This window comes from Hirsutella rhossiliensis (assembly GCF_020360975.1).
Source record: "Hirsutella rhossiliensis strain HR02 chromosome Unknown scaffold00005, whole genome shotgun sequence".
NCBI classification, from domain to species: domain Eukaryota; kingdom Fungi; phylum Ascomycota; class Sordariomycetes; order Hypocreales; family Ophiocordycipitaceae; genus Hirsutella; species Hirsutella rhossiliensis.
This window is the reverse complement of record NW_025408671.1, coordinates 2,849,020-2,861,222: the sequence shown is the minus strand read 5'-3', so window position 1 is coordinate 2,861,222 and position 12,203 is coordinate 2,849,020. Positions and strand designations below refer to the sequence as shown.

At 56.3% G+C, this 12,203-nt stretch overlaps 2 protein-coding genes across 2 annotated transcripts; one reads left to right on the top strand and one right to left on the bottom strand.

Moving 5' to 3' along the window:
• Positions 1-3,324: 3,324 nt before the first annotated feature.
• Positions 3,325-4,433, bottom strand: HRG_05593 (uncharacterized protein; the record flags this gene model as incomplete). Its single annotated transcript, XM_044864064.1, has 5 exons — positions 3,325-3,455; positions 3,507-3,659; positions 3,728-4,100; positions 4,135-4,251; positions 4,293-4,433. 5 exons carry the CDS (start codon positions 4,431-4,433, stop codon positions 3,325-3,327), a joined length of 915 nt encoding a protein of 304 aa, XP_044720596.1.
• A 2,857-nt stretch (positions 4,434-7,290) lies between these two features.
• Positions 7,291-9,810, top strand: HRG_05592 (GMC oxidoreductase domain-containing protein; the record flags this gene model as incomplete). Its single annotated transcript, XM_044864063.1, has 4 exons — positions 7,291-7,655; positions 7,719-8,796; positions 8,861-9,031; positions 9,169-9,810. The coding sequence occupies 4 exons, from the start codon at positions 7,291-7,293 to the stop codon at positions 9,808-9,810; spliced, it is 2,256 nt and encodes a 751-aa protein (XP_044720595.1).
• Between the last annotated feature and the right edge of the window lie 2,393 nt (positions 9,811-12,203).

Here is a 12,203-nt window from a genome sequence, read left to right as displayed (position 1 = left end):
GCGAGAAGGACAGCTGCGAAAGGCAAGGACTCGGGGGGTGAGGCGACGTCGTGAAAACAGCCACGAGCGGTCTCGGAAGGTAGTGAGAGGCACAGCGGCCTCTACCAAGAGCGCGTCTCGCGTCGATGTACACTTGTTTTACCGACGCGACTATATAATACTGTACAGTACATATGACAGAAGGGTTCGGGGCCTTGACGGCCAGGGGCTCGCGTGGATTTTGTTTTATTTTTGGGCTTACGGAGATGCGAAGAAGGAAGGGCTGGTCTTTGATTTCGACGGCGTTGTTGTGTGCTCCCGGATGGGCTCGGGGGTGGGCTGGACCAGGACGAAACGGGATTCACGTCTAATGGGAAAGGATGGATAGTACTCGGGCGTCGTTGCCAAGGATATGGCAAAAGCGGGAGAGGGAGAAAGACTGGAGCGAGCGGGCCCGAAAGACATTGGGGCGCGTCGTTTTTCGAGGGGAGTGTGGGCTTGGGTCTATGCCATATGCCGCCTGTTTGCCGGACAGGCCATTGGAAGAATAAAAAAAGCACGATAGGCTATAATGGTAGGTATATGCACATGGCTACTGCTGCTGCTACTGCTGCTGCTACTGCTGCTCGCAAGTTGTGGAGGGAGTGAGGGTGAGGGTGAGGGTGAGGCGTAGAAAGAGGTTGTTCAAGTTCGGCGAGGGGCGCCGCAAGCGGATGAGACGAGGATTCGGACGGAGGGCAGTGGGTCGGATGGCAGGGCGGGGAGGGAGGTGACGAATCGGAGGCGAGGTGCGGCGCGAGGTGCGGCGCGAGGTGCGGCGGTGGATGGTGGATGGTGGATGGTGGATGGTGGATGGTGGATGGTGGATGGTGGATGGTGGATGGTGGATGGTGGATGGTGGATGGTTGGATGAGATGGTGGATGGGGGGAGATGGTGGATGGGGGGAGATGACAGTGGTGACGGTGGATTAGGAACGGAGTCGGGACAATAATTAGCGGCCCGCCCAGCCCTGAATCTGTAACGTAATCCACCCCCTTCCCGGTCAGACCCCCTACTCGGTCAGAAAAAGTCTCCACGCGGCGACCCACACTTATGGCAAGACAAACCGAGCACTATGACGGCAACGGGAGACCAATCGGTTCCACGCGAAGAACGGGTCCTGCTCGCCGTCAGGGCCTATCAGCAGGGCCAATTCAAAAGTACCCGCAAGGCTGCGGCCGCATACGACGTCCTCAATCGACAGTATCTGATCGACTGCGCGGTGTCATTCGCCGACGCGACGCTCAGATGAACAACCTGAAGTTGACGGCGACGGAAGAGACTGCCCTGGTACAATGGATCTTGTCGATGGACGAGCGAGGAATGCCGCCGACAGTGGCTTACACTCGTCGGATGGCCAACTTATTGCTTTCCGAGCGAGGCAAAGATCCTGTCGGGGAAAACTGGGTGCGGAAGTTTGTTGGCCGCCACGGCGAAATCAAGGCAAAGTACTCTCGCCGATACGACTACCAACGAGCCAAATGCGAAGACCCCCAAAAGATCCAAGGATGGTACGATCGAGTCGCGGCGACGAAACAGAAATGGGGATTCTTGACGAGGATGTCTATAACTTTGATGAGACGGGGTTTCAAATGGGAGTCGCTGCAACGGCGAGAGTCCTTACCCGGTCTGACCGGCGAGGTCGGGCAGTACTCACGCAGCCTGGAAATCGAGAATGGGTTACTGTGATCGAGTCTATCAACTGCCAAGGTTGGGCTTTACCGGCGAAGGTTATCTTCCAGGGCAAGTTACACCAAGCAAGCTGGTACGAATCAGGAGTGCCCGATGACTGGCATATCGCCGTTAGTGAGAATGGCTGGACTTCCGACGACCTTGCTTTGAATTGGTTAAAGGAAGTCTTTGATCCGAATACACGGCGCCGTACGGTTGGTACGCATCGACTTCTTATTCTCGACGGGCACGGCAGTCACGTCACGCCGGAATTTGACAAGTACTGTACGGCCAATTCCATCGTAGTACTCCAAATGCCTGCACATTCCTCACATCTCTTGCAGCCTCTTGATGTCGGGTGCTTTTCGCCGTTGAAAACCATATACGGCCGAAAGGTTCAAGAGAAAATGCTCGCTGGGATCCATCATATCGACAAGCAGGACTTCCTTCCCATGTACTTAGACGCTCGCCGACAAGCACTTTCGCCGTCGAATATCCGAAGCGGATTTATGGCAACAGGCCTTTTTCCGTTTGACCCAAACAGAGTATTATCGCGGTTACAAGTTCAGGTTGACAAAGTCGGTAACGATCACGGCGACAAGAATACTCCAAGTCCCAACAAGAGCCTGGAAGCAGCCAAGACTCCGCATAACGTCAACCAGCTTACCACTCACGCCGAAAGGCTTCTTCAACGCCGGCCACAAAATACAGACTCGCCAGTTTCACAAGCTATCAACCAGCTTATCAAAGGATGTCAAATGGCCATGCACAGCGCCGCCCTCCTTGCCGACGAAAACCGGCAACTTCGGTCAGAAAACCAGCGGCGAAAGCAGAGAAAGAACAGCGCCGTGAATACATTGGCGACGGCGGTACTCTATCGGTTGCAGAGGGCACGGTTAGGATAAAGCAACGGAGAGAAGAAGAAGAAGAGCGGGTTAAGCGACGGAGAGTGGAAGAAGAGGAGAGGACTAAGCGCCGGCGAGAGAAGGACGAGGAGCGCCAAGCGACGACAAGAAGGAGAAGAGCGGGCCGAGCGACGGCGACAAGAGAACGAGGAATGGTTCAAGCTACGGCGAGAAAAGGAAGAGGAGCGGGTCAAGAAACAGAGAGCAAAGGAAGATGAGCGGGCCAAGCGACGGCGGGAAGAAGGGGAGCGGGACCAACGACTTATAGAAGAGCTGAGTGTTAGGGGTGATAGACGAAGGTGAATTTTTTGAAGATTTTGAATGAAGGATGAATCAAATGAATTGAATTTTTTGGATCTTGATTCAAAATCTTCAAGCTCCAATTTTCGCGATTCAAGTTGGGTTTGGGCCAATTCAGGCCATTCATGAATAGTTTGAAGGGATCCCCTAAACGAAGTGAATTTGGTGACGCGTTCGAATCCGCGATTGTACACAGTTACACACTTGTAGAGCCTCAATCCTCCGAAGCCTCCATTGTATCTGGACAGGGGGTTGATATCGCAGACTTATCGGCTTGGGAGGCAGGAGGTTTGGGGGGGAGGAGGTTCGGCGGGGGCCTCGGGAGTAGCCTCGGGGGGGACTTCCGCCGGGGCAGGGGGGTGAGGAGGAGGATTCTCGCCTGAACGCAGATTAGCATATACACAAACAATGAGGGTATATTCACACCATCTACCAGCTTGCCCGGAAATTGGAATGTGGTCTGGTCTTCAAATAATAGAGCGTGCCGTTGTTGGCGGCGTTGTCTCCCGTAATGGCGAGAAGCTTTGGCTTGAGCCTGAGCTCCTCAAGTGTCTTCTCAACTATCTCGTGTTTGCCAGTGTGAGATTTTTGAGCTCGATAAACTCAATAACCTCCTCTCTCCTCAAACTCCGGCGTAATCCAGTGCGTAATAATGGCGAAAATAGGCACCCGATTCGGTGCTGTCCAGATATCAAGGGTGAGCGAGATGGTAGCACAATTGTACTGAAGCTCGATCTTCAGCTTCTCTCTGCGTTCCACAAAGTCTGTGTAGATGTGATTGCGTAAGGTTATACGGCTCCTGTACACACAGGTTGTATTGTGAGCCAAGAACATCTCTTGGAAAGCAGGAGTCTCAAGTTCTCAACAACAGAGAAGGGTTGTCGGTGTTTTACAAACCACTGGCGGATAGACTCCTTTGCCGTGAGCCTTGCTCTTTGCCTGGGTCGACCGCTCCATGCATCTACCTCTGTATAATCTCCTCCACCAATGGCGCGGCCGTATCCATTGATTCGACCGTGGTGAGATTCCTTCGTAATACCGTGGATTTTTAAATGGTCTCCCATGCCAGAGGTAACCCCTCGGCGGTTCGATTCAAGGACCTGGAATATCTTCCGAAGAGTAGAAGGATTTTGAAGGCACTCTATACAAGTCCACCGGAACTCTTGGAATATTTTCGGTCCATCCTTGTACTCGAGTAAAAGCTTCTGTCTATGGCTTCCTCTGCATGTACCAATAAACGTGGCTATTCTTGTCTCTCTTCTTGCGAACATGCTTCTGTTTGTTGTCGGCCCACTTCTTGATAAGTCTGGCTTTCTCTGCGAGCGTCATGTGACTACCGGTACTGTTCAATGGCGGCTCTGATGTATCCGCGTCAGGCATGTCATCATCTGACTCACAGTCAGGATGGCCCGGGGGCGCGCAGACAATCGTATCTTTGCCAGTCGGAGGAGGGGACGAAGGAGCCGGAGTTGTGCTAGGATCAGGGCGCGCGCGCGCGGGATTCTGAGGGTTGAATTGAGGGCGTTCAATGCGGGCATAACTCTGCGTTGGCAATTTACGCCGGGTCCTAGGAGCAAAGAAATTCGCTGCGGCAGCTGTTTTCGATTCAGCAGGGGCCATACTATGTATCATGTTATAATTAGCTATCGGTTGGACAGTAATGAAGTTTTACCTGGTCTAGGCTAAAAGGCTCGAGAATGGACGTGAGACAGGTAGTCGGGACGACACCAAATAACCCACAATAAAGTATAACGGAGTCGAGGTTGAACGGGTGGGATAGGTCGTCGGGCAGGACGTTGATTCGGGGGCCGACCCGAAGCCGCTGTCGGAAACATCGAAGCAGGAATTAGGCGAGATCGTCGTAAAATAATGTCGTGACAGTTGTCGCGAAGACCGTTGCCCAATGCAGGCAAAAATGTGGGATGGGCTGACGACCGTGTCTTTCCGACAGTAGAATTAACAGGTGGTCAATTGAGCGCGAATAACGCGTCTAAACGCGGCTAGTTGGCACAACATATCCTTATCATGCAGATGTTTCGGTACTTTCTGATCGGGCTAGTTTGTGTGGACAAGCAAGTAGCAGTCATATTGGGCTCGATGAGTAGATAAGTCCCTAACAGTCTCCAAATCGCGAGATGACGCAATTCGTGTCACGTCCAATTGTTCGCGCAGTATTGAGACGTTGAGGGATCTGAACGCGTTTTTCTAATCAGTTTGCCGGAGGCTGTTTAACGGTATAAGTCTTGTATTATATTTCAAAAATTTGGGCTGCCGAGCTTAATCTGTGCTTGAGATGTAGTTTTGCAAGTAGCAAATGACCGATCTATTTATTGCCTTCAGGATGATGTGGCATTTCTTGAGCAAATGTTAAGCACAGATATCGAGAGTTATATCACCCGAACCAGAAAATCCAGAACATTCGAGTGATACTACATTTAAATGGTGTGCATTATAAAATGGCACTGTTCATAAGCTTCATGGTTTTTTTGATACTCCGTATAGGGTGGCAAGACTGCTGAAACGGTGGGCGTATCAGGCACTGTTAGGTCGTTATACCAACATATATGGACGCCCTAACTACCCCACTTCCAACCCACTGGGATTTTCCCAGTGGAGTGTGGACGGCGGAATCCAACTGAAACACGCACAACAGACTTTTAAATACGCAGTGCGTCATCGCATGGGCGGCCGATTTCGAAGTTACCATGTCCGCGCGGGCGAACCCTTGCTCCTGTCAGAACGGTGGTTCTGTGGCGTGCCTAATGGGAAAGTGCATTGTGGAATCTATTGGTATTGTGGGAATCATGCTCGTCAATTGTATCTAGATCACACGGTCAGCATGTGGCCTTAGGGTCACGTGTGCGGCTGAGGCTTGCGTGGCTATATCTTCCACGCTGGCCTCTCCTCCTAGATAGAAGACAATCCTCATAGCATAATACGACACACCGGTTGAACGACGTTCCCAGTTTGTCTCATGCTCGAGCCCTGCCAACAGGTATGATGGGGGTCAAAGCAGCTTGTTTCTTGATGTGTACGTGTGTGTCTGCTTGTTGGAACGGCGCAGCAGGAAGGGCGGCATGGGTCACCTGCCAGGTCACGTGGGGCATTCAGCCGAGATTTCTGCGGGCCCAAAAGGGGCACATTCCTAGCCGGAAGGGGGCACACACATCGCCTTTACACACACACAGCCGTGCATATAGCTCCAATTGACCTCTTCTGTGTGCCCACTATCGTTGCCACCTTCCTCATTCGGACGAGCCGCAGAACCGCTGTTTCTGACACTGCTCAGAAAGAAAAGGGAGGCCCTTGGTGGGTGGCTTTGGGCATTAGCCCATTCCTCCCCTGTATGCCCCCTTGGCTGGCAGCTGCGAAGCGGGGTGATCCTTTTTTTCACCGTATATTTCGACCATATCGCCATTCATTCAAGATTTTGATGAATGAATTGAATAAAGACTCCTGATTTTTGATTCATCGAATTTGAAGACCTTACCCGATTCGGCTTCATTCAATTCAAGGGTCCCGAGGCCGATTCGACTTCAAAATCTTCAAATATCAGCCCTACTGAGTGTCCCAAGACAGCGTGCACCACCACGGTGTAGTAAGTGCAGGTCTTTTGAACACACTGCCCGTACGTGTAATAGATAGTCCTAATCGAGTTACTTGTCTCTTGGAGTAAATATGTCGTGGTATTGTGCTCCGTTTGTCTCGCGTAAGGTGCGGGTCTAGTCGGTGGGGAATTTTTGACCGAGTAGGGGGTCTGACCGGGAAGGGGGTGGATTACGTTAGCGGCAGCCAGTCAGTGTTCGCATGTATTTACTAGGTAGGTACCTTAGGTAAGCAAGGTACCTAGGTACCTAGGTAGGTAGGTAAGGTACCTAGGTAATTACCTTCACCTCTGTACAGAGGTACATGCATGCGCGCACGGGTACCTCGTTCAAGTCCCGATTCTCACGTGCAAAACAGGCACCAACCGCCGCCGATTCGCACGGGGGTTTCGCCTTCTGCTTCTTTGCCTAAACACGCCTCGTCTCGGACATGATGGCTCGGCTGCACGTCCCGATGGTTGATGGGCTGTGAGGGCGATCCAATGGGACACTGTCGGCGGCTGGGGCAGCAAGCCATTGTGGCGACAACCGAGGCTCTCTTAAGTTTCTACCACCTACCACTTACCACTTATTACTAGCAATTCGAACTCTTCAACTAAAGGCCCCCTCTCCCATCATCCTCCATCCCTTTGACCCAAGACCCGGTCACAAGACCCCCTCACAAAACCCCTCACAAGAACCCTCACAACATCTCATCGAGGCAGGTCGGGCCGAGCTGAAACGCATCATCATCATCATCATCCTGTGCAGCGACGGCGATTCTGACAACAACGGCCGCATTGGCACCGCCATGGAGCTGCCGCAGGACCACAAGTCCGTGGCCACGCCCGTGCCGGATCCCCCCTCGGACGACTTCATGTCCAAGGCCCAATGGGACACTCTGTACGCCCTTTTGGACGCCTGTCTCCCCGCCATTGCCTCGTCGACATCGCCATCGACCGACCCCGCCGAGCTGCTCATCCTAGACGACGACGACTTTGAAAAGGCCCTGGACCGCGCCGCCTCGTCGATGCGCGACCCACCTAGCCGGGACGAGCTCAAGACGTTCCTCGAGTATAGGCCGACGCAAAACGCAAAGTTCAGGGCCGACTGCCTGCAGTCGCTGGCAAATGCGCCCCAGAAGGGCCAGCTTGTCAAGGTCTTGAGTCTGCTGGGGTGAGTTGAAAGAGGCTCCATCGCCCGCGACGTTTTCGGCGGCTGACGGTAGACCCCTTGAAGCACAAACTATGGCAGCCTGCTGCTGACGGGCTACTGGACGCCCGTGGCCCGACAGCCGACGAGGACGCGCGAGGCCATCATCAAGTCGTGGTTCTCGTCGCGGCTGCTCAGCCTGCGCTCACTCGCTAAATCAGTCGCCATGATGGCGCAAAAGGCAAACTCCGTGTCGAGCCCCTACTTCCGCGAGCTCTCGGGCTACACCGACGTGCCGCGCAACTGGAAGGCGACGCGCGGCTACGCCTTTAGCTTTGTCCAGCTCGAGGCCGGCAGCGGCGTCCACGAAATCACCACCGACGTCGTCGTCGTCGGCTCCGGCTGCGGCGGCGGCGTGGCGGCCAAGAACCTGGCCGAGGCCGGCCACCGCGTCCTCGTTGTCGACAAGGGCTTCCACTTCCCGCCCGCCCACCTGCCCATGCCCCAGAGCGCCGCCTGCAGGCACCTCTTTGACAACGGCGGCGCCTACATATCCGACGACGCCGCCGTCGCCATGGTCGCAGGCGGCGCCTGGGGCGGCGGCGGCACCGTCAACTGGAGCGTGTGCTTCCGCACGCAGGACTTTGTGCGCGACGAGTGGGCCGCCGCCACGGGCCTGCCGCTCTTCACGTCGCCCGACTATGACGACTGCCTCGACCGCGTGTGGGACTTTGTCGGCGCCAGCACCGCCGCCATCCGCCACAACCCCCGCAGCCAGGCGCTGCTCGACGGCTGCGGCAAGCTGGGCTGGCGGGCCGCCGCCGTCGAGCAGAACACGGCGTCCAAGGAGCACTACTGCGGCCAGTGCCACCTGGGTTGCGGCTCGGCCGAGAAGCGCGGGCCCGCCGTCGCGTGGCTGCCGGCCGCGGCCGAGGCTGGCGCCGAGTTGATGGAGGGTTTCGAGGTGCAACGCGTCGTCTTTGCGGCCGACGGCGTCACGGCGACGGGCGTCGAGGGGCTGTGGACGTCGCGCGGCGAAAACGGCCAGGTGCACACGCCCGCGGCCACGCGGACGCAGCGCAGAGTGCGCATCAAGGCCACCAAGGTCATTCTGGCCGGGGGCGCGCTCTGGAGCCCCGTGCTGCTGATGAAGAGCGGCGTCGAGGTCGGGCCCCTTTTGTCAACCACCCTTGCTCTCACCATCATGATGAACTGACAAGAAAGAGCAGAACCGGCACTTGGGGCGCAACCTGCACGTGCATCCTTGCAACTTTGTCTTCGCCACCGATAAAGAGGATGTACGGCCTTGGGAGGGCGGCATTATTACGAGCTACAGCTCCGAATTTGAGAATTTGGACTTGAAGGGCCACGGTGTCAAGCTGGAGCCCACGTGCATGGTGGTCAGTCCTTCCCCTCCTTGTTCTCTCGTCCTTCGTTTGTCGTCCCATTTCACGGTGACGTTGCATCTGGCTGGCGGGACAGGAGTTAAGAGAGAGGTCGCAAACTTCCATGGCGTGTGCTGACTCAATCTTGGTAGCCATATACGGTCTTCTCTTGGCATCCGTGGCAGGACGCCGTCGACGCTAAGCTGGCGGCACTCAAGTACCGAAACCTCCACGGCTTCATCTCGCTGGCCCGGGACAGAGACTCTGGACGCGTGTACCCGGACCGGCGGACGGGCCTGCCGCGTGTCGACTACACCATGTCCGATTTTGACCGCGACCACGTGCTCGAGGGCGTGCAGGCGCTGGCCAAGATATGCTACGTGACGGGGGCCAAAGAGATTCAACCGGGCTTGCAGGGGCTTGCGCCGTTCGTGGCCGACGACGGGGGCGAGCGGCAGAGGAAGCACGTGGCCGGCACGGACCCGGAGTTTACGGACCCGGCGTTTGGGGCGTGGCTGGCCAAGCTGCGCGAGCTGGGCAACAAGCCGCCGACGGCCGCGTTCGTGTCGGCGCACCAGATGGGGACGTGCCGGATGAGCGGCCTCGGGGAGGAGGCGGGCGTGGTGGACGGCAAGGGTCGGGTGTGGGGCCGCGAGGGCCTGTACGTGGCGGACGCGAGCGTGTTTCCCAGCGCGAGTGGGGTGAATCCCATGGTGACGGTCATGGCCCTGTCCGACTGGATCTCGCGCGGGGTGGCCGAGGAGCTGTCGGCGGCCAAGGGGCTGTCGGGGTGATGTGACGAGGGACGATGGGCGGCATGTGTTTTTTTTTTGGGGAGGGGGTACATGGCGCAAAACTTGGATGGCGAGGCTGCTGGCAAGCTGGTCTCGCAAACAAAGCTGGGGCGACGGCGGCTTGTTTTTTCTTCCCCCAGAGTTGTTGCGCCGACTCGGTCAGCTGGGTTGGCCGACGTAGGCGTTGTCGGCACGAGGAGGGCACGTGGACGGGTGACGTCGGTCGGGAATGTCGAATTCGGGGCACACGTGACGGCGCCACAGCCGGTCGGCTGCTTTTGGCAGGAAGAAGAGGAGGACGAGGGAGGCCTCTCTCCATTTTTTACTTTTTCAAGTCTTGCTTGTGCATATAGTCTGCATACAGTAGGCATTGGCCATGCATCAACGACCCCGGCCACACGGGGCTTCCTGACAGCCGTGTTGCTGCTGTTGGTACGGGGACCAAGAAATGCCAGTCCATCGATCGGGGCTGCATGTACGGAGTAACTACGTACCGACCGGGCCCGGTCCTCATGTGGCGCAACGTCGCAGTGCACAGCCACCGAGGCGGCCCGGCGAGCACTACTCCGTACATACATACATCATATCAAGGTACCAAGGTACCTACGGTGCTCTTCTTCGCATGTACTGTGTGAATACAGGGGATTGGTTGGCCGAGATCCCGTCCCTTTTTCCTTTCTTTGTTTCTTTTCCGCCTGCCTCGGCTCGGGCTGTCCGACTGCACACGTCTGCAGGGAGGAAAGCGCCTTCAGCTGCTCAGGGTTGCTCTTCTTCTTCCTTTCTCGGCCCTCCCCCCCGTCTTGACTACTGTACGTGATGCTCGTTTGATGTATATGACGCCAACGGCAAAGCATGCATGGCGACATGTCATGGAACGGTCCTCTGGTTGTTGGCCGCCAAACTGCCGCATCGTCATCGTCACCCTCATCGTCACTGCTCCTTGTCAGCAACGGTGGCGGGAGAGGGCCGGGAGGGCCGATCGGGCGGCTTTGGCGGGTGCCGAGGGGGCGGTGCGCGGCAACTCCACTTGGTCCAGGTATCTGGTACCTTGGCCAGTCGCATGTACATGTGCACACTCGACCCCGGGCTCGGGGCGGGACGGGGCGGGGCCCGCCGGCGGCCTCCTCTCCCTCCCCTCCCTCCGGGTCTCCCACGCTCCGTCCTCGCTGTTCCTTTTCGAGGCCTTCGTCAGGCAGATCGTGTCTTGCCTCTCTCATGCACAGCGGCATTGCCTGTTTGCCAGGCCCAGATCCCCGGCTCCCGATGCTACACACGGCTGCAGGTCCACGGAGTTGATGCGACGCAAGAGCGCTTGCCTGCCGCCTATTCTCTTCCCCCTCGGGGTCTTTCGTGAGAAGCACAGCGTTTTCCTAAAATAACACTAGATTAAAATTCCGGGAGAGTTTTTTTGGACCCTTGCTCGTGCGAGATGGGGGCTCGCTGGGCGCCTCATGCCACATCGTGTCACTGTGTTCTACTGGATGTGCAGTATAGGGCTTCGACGCATACGTGCTGTAATACGTACATACGAGATATGTACTGTACTAGAGGCAGAAGCAGGACGTCGGCAGCGCAAGGTTCAGACTGCAAAACTGCCATGTGAGTTACAAAGTGCTTGTGCATATGCTGCTTGGAGCGCAGCAGCTATCGGTAGTCTGCTCCCGAGGGGTGTGCGCGTGACAGTTGGTCTACTCCGCACCGATGTGGCAACTGTCCCCGGATAAGTCAGTCACGGATATTTTCTTTTTCTTTTTCCCATTTTCCTGTTCGTCAACATTGAAATGAAAATCTTCGAGCCGCCGAGTAAAGTACATACGGCTTCAAGCCTCAGGCAATCGTCGTCTGCCGCAAGGTCGCAGCCGCAGCCGCACCGTCTCATCCACCCCGGAAGGGGGGAAGGGGGCGAAGAATGAGAAGAGAGGGGAAAGGGGGGGTGGCGGGATGCAGCCGCTTTCAAGGGCCCGCCGAGAGAGCGCCGAGACCAGACAGAAGTTCCCTTGAGAAGGGGTGAGGGCATGGGATGACTAGGCCGGGCGGGTGTGAGGAGGAAGATTGCTGGTTTTTGAAATTTGGTTCTTTCATCTTGACGCCCTGGCTCTCATTTCGTCGTCGTCGTAGCGAAGATGGCTGTGGGAAGCCGTCGACGAACGAGCCTCTTGCTCGACGAGGCCCTTGGAGATGGAGTCTGCATGTCTTGGGCGCCCATGACGGTGGGACCTCGACACCACCTCCCCCCCAGACATGCAGCGTATTACCCTGTACAGTACGCAATGCCTGTACAAAGTAGCCGGGACGTCTTCATATATTCGAAATCCGATCAAGTGTCTTCGGCCCGAGATGATTGGCGCCAGGGTGGCAAACCACTCAATCAACTCAACCAAAGAGTCAAATTG